Here is a 14,726-nt window from a genome sequence, read left to right as displayed (position 1 = left end):
CACCCATGTGCATGTGTATTTTCTCTCTCTCTCTCTCTCTCTCTCTCTCTCTCTGTCTCTCTTGCTCTCAAAATAATCATTTATAATTTTTTAAATTTAATTTTAAAAAGAAAAGGAAAAACATGAGATTCAGGGAGCTATGAAAAGAGTAAAAAGCCAAGGACCATGGGCCCCACCTAACTTTATACATTTCAGTATCCCCAAAGTCTCAGAGACAGACCACTAAGCAGTTATCAACAGTATTTATTAGACATTTATACTCAGAATTCTCCATTCCCAACTATTTCTTTCATTAACTTTTGCCAAAGAAATCGAAGCCATCCACTGTCAGCTTTATTTGTCTTCAAAGTTCATCAGTGCCTGCACTGTAAAGAAAAAGACTGTGAGGCTGAAAAGCTAAAAATATTCAGGACATACAAATGTTTGAAAACCCTGCTTTTCCCACACAAATCTTCACTAACCTTTACTTATAGTAAGCCCTATGAGTCTGTACTCTTTGCCATAGATGAATTAATCCAGATTAAAGAAGCTACTTTGCTCCTTCTTCTCCTTTTCCCAGAGAACAAGAGAACAAGTGGGAAGGCAGGCCTGAGGACAACTTGAAAGAGCAGGATTGACCTTAGGCAACATTTTGAACTAGGCAAAGCCTGTCTTTGACATCCTGCTCTAAATTCCATGTTCCAATGTAATAAATTCCTCTTATTGCCCTTGTGTACCCACCACAAACCCATTCCTCTTCCCTCATTGTTATTTTCACATTGAGTTGATTTCAACTCAATGGTATGAGGAAGACACCACTAATCCATATCAAATGGTAAAAAATGGCCCCTAACTCTTCCAGTTTTTGTATTTTTAGAAGGAGAATTTATTAACTCAAAATTCATCTCTATGTGGTAAAATTGCAAGGGAGAAATTTAGGGAAAATAATTTTGAGCAAGCAATTTTCTGCTTAAATTAATTCTGCTGTTTAAATAACATACATACTTCTCTCTGCCTGGGCTGACACTAGAACAAGCTGAAAGGAAAAGCCTGTAATTCATAAACCTCTTTTGGGGGTTGGGGAGAGTGGGGTACTTGTGAGCTTTCTGCTCTCTAATCCCCACAGCTATCCAACTTGAGCCTGAGGCCCTACTGCTTAGGTCTGAAACATGCCCTTCAAAGAGAAGAGATGCTTGCAAAAAGGAGTGGACTGCACAAATCGAGCAAGAGCCCACCTTATCCTAATACCCAACAACTGCATTTAGACACGTTCCTCTTGGGAAACAAGCTGTCAGACCTTATAGGATTTAGATTTTCCCTACTGGAGAAGCAGAGCTCTCAGGTTCTCTCTGGATTCTAAGAAATAAGGACATAAGGATGTGACACACCAAACCAAGGATTTGCCTTTTTAAGTCTGAGGTGGAAATTCAGAGGCTGAAATGCCAAAATAGTGCACACCCTCCTCCTTCTCCCCAGTTATATATGCTACTCCAATGTACTTAACCCCTGGTCCCCATGACTGCCCTAAATCCATACCTGCAAACTCCTGCAACCGTTTACGCTCCTCTAGGTTGTACTGAAGCTTTTCTAGCAACTCAAAATATCGGAAGAGTGAATCTCTAGGCCAAACAACACGATCATCCTGATCCATTTCCATTAACCCAGGCAGATTCTGGTGCACATGAGTCTCCCAGTCCAACTGACCTGGAGGGAGGAATGGTTCTTAAAAACAAATATAGGTCTGTGGAAGCTGGGTAAGAGCTAAAAGATCCTATGGTGTGGGGGGAAAGCAGGGATGAAAGAGTAAACAGGAAGCAAAGAGGGAAAAGAGTACATCCCTAAGAGACCACTTTTTACAATAAGCAAAGACAGCCACAGTCACACTTATCCAAAATGAAGCAGAAGTACAGGGCAAATGAAAGAAAGCACAAAGAAAGCAATTAAGACCACAAAGTCAGACTAGTGGAGAAAACTGGGAAGTAGATATGGTGGGAGAGGTCCTATTAAGAATGGCATGTCTCTGGAGAAGTCTGAATTCAAATGGAAGAAACCCTCTGCTTACCAATGGAGTCTAAATATCTGGAGTCAGAAGAAGAGGAGGAATCGAGGGAAGATGAAGACGAGGAGGAAGAATAAGAGGAGGAGGAGGAGGAAGAGGAGGAAGAAGAGGCGGACTTTTTCATTTTTGACAAGGACTCTTTTGTTTTCGATATAGATGCCCTTGAACCCTCTTCATCAGCACTGTGTTTAGACTCTTCTTCAAAAGCTGTTGATAACTCCAAAGATTCCCTTTGTTGACTGGCATCTCTATAAGTGAAAGGAGAAATTTTATTGCTTTAAATACCTTTATGAGATACAGCAAGTTGAATCATTATTCTGGCCTTGGCTCTTGCCATTCCCTAAAGGTGGGATTTAAGGCAATGAAGGCCAAATTGCTCCCAAAATTTGAGCTTGTAAGCACTTCCAACTTCAATTATTCCATGTGGTATATCCCTATTACTGCCCCTCACCACATAGCTTCTGTGCTCCATTTTACTCAGGTTTCTACATTTCACGTCCCACCTTATTTTGCCACATTTTAGCTCCTCACTCTATAGTTCTATGTCTGTTACACCACAACTATAGCTTTGCCCCCTCAATTCTACCTCTTGAGAGGTCCTGAGGTTCAGCTCTTGGCCTTTTTATCTTCCTCATCTACAGTCACTCCTTTAGTGCTCTCTTCTCCTGAGTTTAAATGTCTTCTAAATGTGAATTTAAACCTCTAGTCCAGACTTCACTTCTTGGTCCAGACTTGTATGTACAACTTTTACTCACATATCATCACTTGCAAGTCTAACAGACATCTCAAGTTCAACCCAAACTGAACTCTTTGCCCATCAAACTTCTTCCACTCACAGCCTTCCTCATCTCAGCTAATCCATCCTTCTGGCTGCTCTGGCCAAAACTTTGGAGTCTTTCTTAACACTTCTCTTATACCCCATCCAATCCATCAAGAAATCCTGTTGATTCTACCTTAAAAATGTATCTTTTCTCATTGGTAGCACTCTGGTCTGAGCCATCATCACCTCTTGCCTGGATAGCTTCACAGCCTTCTAACTTGTCACTGCTCCTTCCCTTGTTCTCCTATAGCACATCATCAACACAGCAACCAGAATGATCCTTCTTAAATGTCATTTCATGTCATGGCTCTGCTCCCCATTTCACTTAGAGTCAAAGCCTAAGTCCCTGCAATGGCCCTCACAGCCCTACAGGATCAGGTCTCCGTGATCTCTCTGACCTCATAATCTATCAATATCCCCCCTGGTCACAGTGGTTTCTTTGCTGTTTCTCAAACACACTGGGAATGCTTCTGGCTTAGGGCCTTTGTACTAGCTGTTCTTTCTGCCTATAACATTCTTTTCATAGATATCCACACAGTAATCCCCTCATCTCCAAGTCTTTGTTCAGTCATTACTTTTTCAATGAGGCCATCATGACTACCTTGTTTAAAATTATAACCCATATGCAACCTCCACTCTATATTCCAATCTCCCTTAACCTATTCTAATTTTATTTTTATTTTTTCACAATGCTTATATTTTAATATAGTAGTCTACTTATTTTATATATTCATTGTTTATTATCTCTTTCCCCCTGCTCATATGTAAGCTCCATGAGAACAGGCATTATTGTCTATTTTGTTCACTGATATATCCCAAACACCTAATAAATATTCAATAATTATTTCTTGGGGCACCTGGCTGGCTCAGTCAGTAGAGCCCATGACTCTTGATAAATCGGGGTTGTGAGTTCAAGACACATGTTGGATTCAGAGATTACTTAATAAAAAAAAAATGTTTACATCAATAATTATGTCTTGAATGGATGAATGAGTTTCTTATTTCTCCTTCTGCTCTCTTGTCCACTGCTGAACACTCACAGTCTAGAATAAGATCTGTTTCACAGAAGGTACTTGTGTAAGTTTCCTATGGCTGGTGCAACAAATTACTACAAACTTGGTAGCTTAAAATAACAGACATGTATTCTCTCACAATTCTGGAAGCCAGAAGTCTGAAATTAAGGTGTCTGCAGGGCCATACTCCCTCTGGAAGCTCTAGGGGAGAAGGCTCATTGCTTGCTCTAGCTTCTGGCAGTTGCCTGGCATTCACTGGCTTCCTTTGGCTTGTGTTGCATCACTCTGATTTCCATCTCCATCTTCACATCTCCTTCTCCTGTTCTCTTCTGTCTCTTATAAGGGCCCCTGTCACTGCATTTAGGGCCTACCTGGATAATCCAGGATGATCACATCTCAAGATCCTTAACCGCATCTGCAAAGACCCTTTTTCCAAATAAAGTCATGTTCACAGGTTCCAGGGGGTTAGGCCATGGGAATTTCTTTTTGGGGACTACCATTCAACTCACTACAATAAGTAGTTATTGAATAAATGGATTATCTCTCAAAGTCAATCTTTATCTTTGATTTTCTACCCTCTCCCTGCTTGTGTGTCCATCTCAGTTCACACAAACTCTCCTGACCTGGCATCCATTTTGCTAAGGCTTGACCTCAGTGCCTCAGGGGACAGGTTTTGTCTCCTGCAGAGCAAAAAACACAGAACAGTGAAGAGAATTATACTGGTGCAGGAGCATAGTATGGAAAAAAGAAAAGAATTCAGATCATAAAGTGAAGAAAACTGAGGGAGGAGAACAGATTGTAGTAAAAAGGTAAAAATGAATGGGGAAGTCCCAATGGTGAATAAAGAATCAGGCAATGTTCTAGAGGCGGGGAATTCTAACCCTGGGGTAAATCTTCTGTCACAAAGGGAAAAATGGGGTCAAAGCCAAGGAGTAGAAACAGGGAATGAGGTCAGGATACTCTTCAGAACTAAACTTGGGTTTGAAAATGGGAAAGCAGACCTCTGGATAATCTGCCGCTTGAATATGTCAGCTTTATGTTGAACCTCCAAATGTGTCATCTCCTCGTTCAGCTCATTCCTGATATTCTGGAAGTTAGTAACTGCCCGAAAGGGCCATTAGGAGTTGGGAGACAGTGGTGAATAGACCTGAGGAGAGGGCTTGGGTGGGGAGAAACCAAGTGAAATATCCATTCCAGGCCCCAAGCCTTCTTGCTACCTCAGGTTCTCTCTATACATAATTTACCAATTCTAGTTTTCACCCTAATTTATTCCCAACTACCCCTCTCAACCAAGTTTCACCTCTTTTGTGCTTACCCATCATGGCTACTATGATATTTCGAAAGATAATGGAACCAAGTAACAACCAAAGGATGACATAGATGCTGCTGAAGGTACGGCTGACTTCAGGCACCTTCCAGGTATCCTGAAGCAATGCATACCAATGGTCCATGGTGAAGAGGATGAATACTGTCACCAGGGAATTCAGAAGGTCCCTAAAGAAAAAGGAGTTGTGGGTACAGACAGAACAGAGATCTAAATCTCTCAGATATGGTATCTTTCCTACTCTTAAAGCAACATAAGAACATTTCTTTGTAGTTTGCTCTGACTTCAGCTTCTTTTCTATCAATTTTTTAGCTAATCATTCTTCAGTCAGGGTTGTTTTATTAGGTTTTCCTTTATCATGAATAATCCAAGAATATCTCTCACTATTCCATTAGTGCCTACAACATAGTAGGTGCTCAATAAATAGGTACTGGCTGAATTTTAAAAAATTGAATAAATCACCAACTACATATCTCTTTTGTAACATAGTTTTTCACGGTTCTATGGCCTTCACCTAAAAGATCACTTCAAAATTTGGCAAACATCATTCTTATTTAGTTCTCTGGTATGAAGTGATTCTTAGGTAAACGGACAGATATGTGACATAAACACGTGATCCCAAATAATTAATAATAATGAATATGTCATAAAAGGTCTCAGGAAGGTATATAAATTTTCCTTCTTTCCTTCCTAGTTCTCCATAATACAACTTATTGAAAATATCAGGGCCTAAATAGGATGAATATTTAGGACTTCCCTAACTTAATACTCTTACAAAGCTACCTATTAGCCTGAGACCTAAGAGGTGCTGGCAAGATTGGATTTCGGTTCATACGTAACTATCTCATCTAAATCCAGTTGATTTTCTACTAGCAGTCGGTGTTCTCTAGACAAAGATCTTGTCAGGATTTTACTTTTGAATGTGTATAGGTGTGTGCATGTGTAATGCCCATACTGAGACTTTGGGGTAAAACCAGTGACGTGTTTGAGAGTCATAGTAACAGGTGTTGATCACTTATTGTGTTAAAATCCATTCTAAGTGCAAAGATGCATTACTTTTATCCCTCAGTCTTATGCTATAAGGTAGTGCTACAATTATTCTCATTTTTCAGAAGAGGTAACTGAGGCCTAGAAACCAGAGCTTAATCACTAAAATATACTGCTATTTAAAGATGGCTGATGAGGGTATGTTTAAATTTCAAAACCCAGAGCAAACCTGGAACTAGTCACCCTATCCTCAAAATCAGAGCTAATACCACTCTCTATTCTTTTGCTGTCTCTTTCCTTCTCCTTACTATGATCTATTCCAGTTTCTTAAAATAGACTATATTTTTTGTATTACTTACTTTGGACTAGGTTCCCAGTTTCTTGCCCAAATTATCTCCCCCCACCCGGGATTCCCCCAGTCCTGCCTACGAGAAGAACATGTGGTACTCCAGGTCCTGGCGAGTTGAACGGGTGTAGTCCTCAAAGAAGTAGACACCAGTCACAGCAAAAATGTAGAAGAAGATGAGCAGCAACATCAAGAGGAAGGTCATACTCTAGAGGCCATGACCTCAAGTCAGCACTGAGCCAGACTAGGCTGATTCTACCTACAGCAGAGTCAAGCCCACTCTGGCAAACTCCCACCAAAACCCTCACTTCCACTCCCAAGCCCAGTTATCTCTAGCCCACAGCAGCTTTCCCCAGCCTTTCTCATCCAATGATATTTCATAGGGTCTTTCATTGCCTTCTCTGACACACCCAGACTTGTTTTATGTTAAACTCCCATGTTTACCCACCCTGCCCACTTGGTTTAGCTGCAACACTCAAATCACCTTGAGGGCCCTCACCAGGGCCAAAATAATGACTCGAATTTGACGGAATCGTGCAAAGAGTTTGAGAGATCTTAGCACCCGGCATATCCTTAGCAACTGGAGCCACACAGACTGGCCTGTTACCCCTACCAGCACCACAACCTCAGGAAGCAGGGACTGTAGGAAACACATAGATTATGAGTACAATATACCCCAAAGCACCCATGCACAGTTACCCCTTCTTTATCTCATCTTCTTCATAGTTCCTTGGGCATTATCCCTTGAATAGCATTTTCTGGGGACTGTTTCCTATTCAGACTTCTTGTACTAAATTACTTAAACTCTGCACTTCAATTTGCTCAAACATAAAAAGGGGATTAATATAATGTTTATCTCATTGGGTTGCTGTGGAGCTCAACTGAGAAAATACATGTAAAACACAACAGTTCCTGGCACTTGATAAGTGCTTAGTAACAGGCAGATGTTATTGTTGGGGTTAATGTTGCGGTTTGATTCTGTCTTGCTTCTAATACCAACAACTCCTGCAATGACTGACTTTAGTTTTAGAAAAAAAATCAAAATAATGAAATTCGTCTTGTGATCTAATTAACTTTTCTTGTCATTTTGATTGACCTAGGCTTATTCCTCAACCCACCACACTATTCCTCAGGATACCTATCCTTACCAATATGGTGACAACAAAGTCAAACACATTCCAAGCATTCTTCCAGAAGAGGAAAAAGCTGGATATCCACATAAGAAGGATCTCCAAGATGAAAATAAGCAAGATGAACCAAGCTGCCACCTCCAGACTCAGCTTCAGTGACCACAGTTTGGTATTTGAGGATTCAAGCAATTCTGTGAGAGTAGAGTGAAAGACAAACAAAGGTTAAGGAACTGGGAGGCTGAATAATATAGAATGATCAGATCAGAAACTATTATAAACTATAGTTGTGCCCACTGCTGTTTTATTTTTCATTTTTCTTTTTTTTTTCTTTTTTTTTTTTAGAGAGAGTGTGCAGGTGAGGGAGAAGGGCAGGGTAAGAGAGAGAATCGTAAGCAAGCTCCACACCTCCACACTCAGAGCAGAGGCTGACACAGGGCTCAGTCCCATGACTCTGGGATCATGACGTGAGCCAAAATCAAAAGTTGGACACTCAACCAACTGAGCCACTTTGTTTCTCTTCTTAACACCAATATTTTTTCAACCTGTGAAATATAGGGGAGGTCAGAACTGACCGTGAAAAATAGCTACAACTCATCTCCTGCTGGTATTGATATGTCTAACAGCTGCAAGTCACTACCTTCCCACTCTGGGGTCACAGAAACACCAAGGGATTACTTTTTTCACTACCACCAACACTGTCTGCTATACTGGTACCCCGGTCCCAAACTTCACAAAGAAGCAATGGGTCTTGAGAATAGAATGAAAATGTAGGGCCATGATATGTAAAGTGCTTGGTAAGGGAAGTAGAAACAAGAAGCCAGATCCATAGTGAGTTATAATAAAAAAAAATGTTTCAGGGGCACCTGGGTGGCTCAGTTGGTAAAGTGTCTGACTCTTGGTTTCTGCTCAGGTCATGATATTGAAGTTCGTGAGATCAAGTCCCACATTGGGCTCTGTGCTGGCAGCTCAGAGGCTGCTTGGGATTCTCTCTCTCTCTGCCTTTCCCCCACTCACTCACTCACTCTCTCAAAATAGATAAACATTAAAAAATACTTTACAAAAAGAAAATTTTTGGTTCTATATTTGTTAGCTTTTAAAACTTTCCCATTCTTCTCTAAAGCTGATTTTGTTCAGCAAAGCAAATTAAATCCTATACTTTCTCTTTAGAATCCTGTTTGCTAATTGCTATACTTCAACATCACCTTTATCTTTCAGCCCTCTATTTTTTTTATGTATTTAATAGATGTATACCATGCTGTAGGAAAAAAAAAACCACAATGAAATAAAAATGGGCTTAAAAGCTAAATAATAATTTTGGAGGCGCATGGGTGGCTCAGTTGGTTAAGTGTCTGACTCTGATTTTGGTCTAGGTCATGATCTCATGGTTCATGAGTTCGAGCCCTACATTGGGCTCTGCAATGACAGTGGGGAGCCTGCTTGGGAGTCTCTCTCTCACTTTCTCTCTCTGCCCCTCCCCCACTTACATGCACATGCTCTCTCCCTCTCAAAATAATAAACTTAAAAAAAAAGCTAAATAATAATTTGATACATTTCCCTTTGAAATGGAACAATCTAAGAGCCTCCAAATGCACTATGACTGATATCATGGCTGTTAATGGAGATTAGAAGAACATACTTAGTCACTCTGAACAACATAAACTTATTGCGGTGTAGATTTTGACACTTAAACAACTTGAAATTGCTACTGTTTTTTTGTCTGGTTATATCTATAATATTAAATTTAAAAACATATAATACATAAAATATATTTCATTCCCATGCCAAAATAACTGATATGGCTTAGTCAGTTAAGCATCCAACTTCAACTTTGGCTTAGGTCATGATCTCATGGTTTGGGAATTTTAGCCCCCCATCAGGCTTTCTGCTATCAGCACAGAGTCTGCTTCAGACACCCTGTCCCCCTCTCTCCACCTCACCCCTGCTCACTCTTGCTTTCAAAAATAAATACAAACATTAAAAATTTTTAAAAATAACTAAATGAATTCATTTGTGGACAAATCATTTGTTTTATTAAAAAATTTTTTAAAATGTTTACTTATTTTGAGAGGGAGAGAGAGAGAGAGAGCACAAGTTGGGGAGGAGCAGAGAAAGAGGAAGAGAGAGAAAATTCCAAGCAGGCTCCACACTGTCAGCAAAGAGCCCAATGAGGGGCTCGAGCTCATGAACACATGAGATCATGACCTGACCTGAAACCACGAGTCAGATGCTTAACCAACTGAGACACCCAGGGGCCCCTTATATATTTTCTTTAAAAAATGATGGGGGCAGGAAAGAAAAAAGATTTGGCTCATTATATCCACAATGAAGCAAGGAACACTAATGCTATATAAAGTTTTTGATCAGATGAATGCAGTTTATAGAAACTGATGAAGATCATGTTGAGATAAACTTGCAGAATTATTCTTATATATAGTACAAGATATCTCTAGAACTTCAAACTCAATGTAAGACATTATAATGACATTATACACAAATTTTTTTTGTTAGAAATAGACTATTCACACTTGCAATGTGTTATTTTCAGAAAACGGATTGCAAATGAGTCAAATCTTCTTACTTTTCTCCCTCTCATCATTTGGAAACAAAATGTGAAAATTAAAAAAATAAGCCAAATTGATGTTTAAAATGAAAAGTAGAATTACCAATATCACTGTGAAAGTAGATTTTTTTCTAATTTTTACACCCTAATTTGTAATTAAATTTACACCTACACCTTAACATGTACTTAACATATAATACATAATTATTATTATGCAATTAATATAATGAAATACGTCAAGTATATCTCAGTTTTTAAAAAGGAACAAAAAATTACATTTAAAAACATAATACGTAAAATAAACATATTTGATTCAGGACCAAACAATATATAATGACCTTTAAAAATTCATTTATGAAGAAATCATACATTTACTTTAAAAACAGCACGAATCACTTATAAAATGGCAAAAGTGAAAATAAGCTAACATAATTTTTTAAATTATATAATATACATTAAAATACAATATTGAATAATATGCTAGTCTAAAGCATTATTTTTACTTCAACTTCCTTTTTTTTTTAAGTTTTTACTTTTGAGAGCTTATACACATGAGCTGGAGAGTGGCAGACACAGAATCCAAAACAGGCTCCAGGCCCCAAGCAGTCAGCACAGAGCCAAACACAGGGCTCAAACTCATGAACCACGAGACAATGACCTGAGCTGAAGTCAGATGCTTAACCAACCGACCGAGCCACCCAGGTGCCCCAATTTGCATGTGATAAAAAGAAGCAAGTTGAGGGGCGCCTGGGTGGCTCAGTCAGTTAGGTGCCTGACTTCAGCTCAGGTCATCATCTCACGGTTTGTGAGTTTGCTCATGGTTCTTGAGTTTGAGCCCTGGGTCAGGCTCTGTGCTGACAGCTTGGAGCCTGGAGCCTGTTTCAGATTCTGTGTCTCCCTCTCTCTCTGCCCCTCCCTCGTTCATGATTTCAAAAATAAGAAATAAATATTAAAAAAAGTTTTTACATCACATACAAATAATGGAATGATTAAAAGTCCTAGGGAGATTTTCAAGTTTATAGCTAACTGGGAGACAAAATCACAAGACAAAAAAGATTGGGGAGCTTTCATCTAGAGAACTGCTTGTTAATTATGATTTTTTCCCCCATCTGTAACAACATTCTCTGTGATCTGGAAAAAAATTTTTTAAAGCCTAAACAATCTTAACGTTTATCATATGAATTAGCCTGTTCAAAGAAATCTGTTAGTCACAAATTCTTTCCCTTTGCAAAATCCCTCCTGCCTTTCTATCATGAGAATGTACTTAATACAATTTTCCTGAACTTGTCAGGTAATTCCCACTCAGGCAACCTACCTATCCTATGGCACAGTGATCATGTTTCATATCCAGCTGTTTTACCAACTAGAACGGTATTCTATTTTGATTTGTCCATTAGATCTAGGAAATCCTGTACATTTATTGCTGTTTACTTTATTCCAAGGCTTAAGACTACATCCCTAACCCCTCAAGGCAAATACATGCCAGTTATCGTAAAAGAAATTGGAAATGTGGGTGACTTAGTTCAAAATTCTTACCACAATGGGGAGAAAATAAAATACTTCAAAGTATATAGTATACTGTAGTGGATCAATGACATCAAGTATTGTATATTTAAATATCTTTGACCTGATTGCATTAAAATACTTAAAAATTTTTTTTAAATATCTTTTTTTTTTTTTTTTTTTTGAGAGAGCGAGAGACACAAAGCATGAGCAGCAGAGGAGCACAGAGAGGAGGAGACAGAATCAGAAGCAGGCTCCAGGCTCTGAGCTGTCAGCATAGAGCCTGATGTAGGGCTCAAATTCACTAACCTCAAGATCATGACCTGAGCTGAAGTCGGATGCTCAACCGACTGAGCCACCCAGGTGCCCCTACATTAAAGGATTTTTATTTTTTATTTATTTAAAAAAAAATTTTTTTTAACGTTTATTTATTTTTGAGACAGAGAGAGACAGAGCATGAACGGGGGAGGGTCAGAGAGAGGGAGACACAGAATCCGAAACAGGCTCCAGGCTCCGAGCTGTCAGCACAGAGCCCGATGCGGGGCTTGAACTTACTGACCGTGAGATCATAACCTGAGCCGAAGTTGGCCGCTCAACCGACTGAGCCACCCAGGCGCCCCCATTAAAGGATTTTTAAATGGGAAAGTTCCTCAAAACAGTGAGGATTAAACAAGGAAGTAAGTACTGTCCTTTTCATTTCTGAGCAATCTGTTTGAGGTGATAATCAAATGAGCTCACTGATTTTCCAGATGTTCTTTTACTTCTAATACATTTCATATAATTTAGGACTGATTTTAGAGTCATTTACTCTTAAGTCATGTTTCGGCCCATCCAATATTTTAGTTGTGTCTAACTTTACACACTTTGTGAGCTTTCTTATTTGTACTTAATATTTGACATACTTGTAAAAAATGTAAATGTGATATCAGTTACTGACAGGCACCAACAAATACCTCTAATACAAAAGGCTAATTCAAACAAATATTAAACTAAACTGACACAAGAAATATAACTGGTCTTCCCATCTTCGGTTTCGTGTAACTCTATTATATTCTTCAGTGTCTAGCTTGCTTTGTATCTACCATACTCTTTGAAAGCCCTCCAAATGTTTCCAGGTCTTAATCGTTGCACAAATCATACTCCAGGAGACTCAATATAGGTGTCCTTATCACAATTCAAGTAACATTGAGAAATGAAAAATGATCAATTTTTAGGAAAAATGACTCATAGCCACTTCCTCTTTCATTTAATGTCAGTTCTCACCTATTTCAACCATCAGTACGATTGTATTCAAAAAGATGAGAAAGATGATGAAGTTTGTGAAGAGAGGGCCTGTTTTCTCTTAAGGAAACATCCAGAGTGGAATTCTTTTTTATACAGGTGAAATAATAAGGGTAAGAATAGAACCAGTGAGGATGAGAAGAAAATGGAGTTTGGAAAAGGGAAAGTCAGTCATCGGGCAGATGATGAGGCAAGAGAGACAGTAAAGGCATGGGATAAAAGTGAGGGGCATGAAAGGATACACTCAAGGACCCATCCAGCCCACAAGGAAAGAGGTGGCCTCTGACTGTAGCGCACATGAAGCCTGCTCATCAGTCTCCGGGCACGTGTAATACGTTCTACATGTCGAGGCTTTATGGAGAAGCGCACAAGCTGGTGTTGATCTCCCAACATAAGCTTCTTCTGACCGGAAGGATCTATACCAAAAAATAAAGGGCACAGTGGATAAACATAAAGAGAAGTCTCTGGGTGATACGGAGAGCAGGTAGGACTGGGGCAGGAATACTGGTTACATAACGGGTCCTGTAATGCAGGGGATTGCCTTGCTGTTCTTACAGCAACTGACATTAGTTTGGAGTAAGAGCTAATACATTGCTTATGACCAACACCGTCAATGCCCAAGAGAAAAGGCACAGATTCAACCCTCAAAGTTTTCAGGGTCTTTGGTAGAAACTTCCAAATCAGCCAGAGCTAATAGTTATCCTAGGCCTAAAAGTGAGCAACATGGGTCCTATCTCCTGGGTTCAAAGAGCTTTACTTATAAAGCTCTTAATTTATCAAGTTTGGTATCATTTACAAACTAGCAACCAAACCAATCGTCCCTGCATTTTTCATCCTTAAAATTGTCTTTCTGCTTCCTACTCTTTTGAGGGTGTGAAGGGGAGTTTTAAATTTATGCTAGTTAAGAAACAGAATGCTGACCAAGTATCTCTCGGATAGTGTGTCGTGGCACAGCTTGGCTCAAGCCTTGCAGATGCTCGATGAGAGAGAAAGTATCAATGAGACGTGAACGTATGGCATCAGCTCGGGGCAGTTGCATGTGTTCTGCTGGGTGACTGGTGGCCATGTCTGTTAAAATAAAGGAAAAACCAAGAGTCATTTCATTATTGGAGTTGCAGCAAAGATTAGAAGTTTCCTTCCCCTTCTCCCACCTTCTTTGCCCTTAAGAAGTCAAACACGTTGTACCAAGACTCAAGGTTTTTTTTTAAACAAAAGGAGCTGAGAGTCCTAATAGAGACATTGCACGGTAGACCAAGTGGCCAGGCACCTTTACTTGTGTCACATCGTTTCTCATTAAGAGTAGCAGCCACAGGCAAGGAGTCCCAGGGTTGGACAGAGGAAATCGGAGCACCACCCGGACCTGAGGTAATCAGGCAATGCAATGTGGTGAGGCAGTGAGGGACTTAGGGCTGCCTCCGAAAGACAAACCAAGAGGAATTGGACAAGTTGCAGCAGCCTGACATTACGAAAATGTGTTCCGTCCCAAGTGTGTTCCTCGGATGCCAGCTCCATCTGTCAATACCCGCTTCTGGGCCTCACCTCAGCCCAGGCTCTTTTCCGCCCACTCAGCTCTGACTTCACGTCTCCGCCTCCCGCGCCCTCTGAACTCGGCTCTCCCCACGCAAGACGAGCTCAGGGTCGGTTCCCAGCCCTGCAGCGCCCCATTTCCAGCTCGGCCCTGCCCCGCCCCACTCTACCCCACTTGCTCCCTAAGGTCTGGCTCG

The 14,726-nt window shown here is 40.1% G+C and overlaps 1 protein-coding gene across 1 annotated transcript; it reads right to left on the bottom strand.

Annotated features, from left to right (window-relative positions):
- Positions 1-227: 227 nt before the first annotated feature.
- Positions 228-14,514, bottom strand: CATSPER2 (cation channel sperm associated 2). Its single transcript, XM_019442313.2, is given in 14 exon segments — positions 228-365; positions 1,516-1,683; positions 2,042-2,286; positions 4,495-4,551; positions 4,873-4,972; positions 5,187-5,365; positions 6,612-6,736; positions 7,013-7,168; positions 7,677-7,849; positions 12,985-13,053; positions 13,245-13,418; positions 13,924-14,070; positions 14,270-14,337; positions 14,339-14,514. Coding segments are annotated over 14 exon segments (1,869 nt in total). The 3' UTR covers positions 228-333.
- Positions 14,515-14,726: the final 212 nt, after the last annotated feature.

This window comes from Panthera pardus, unplaced genomic scaffold, assembly GCF_024362965.1.
Source record: "Panthera pardus isolate Hobbes unplaced genomic scaffold, ASM2436296v1 HiC_scaffold_24, whole genome shotgun sequence".
NCBI classification, from domain to species: domain Eukaryota; kingdom Metazoa; phylum Chordata; class Mammalia; order Carnivora; family Felidae; genus Panthera; species Panthera pardus.
This window is presented reverse-complemented; position numbering and strand designations above follow the sequence as displayed.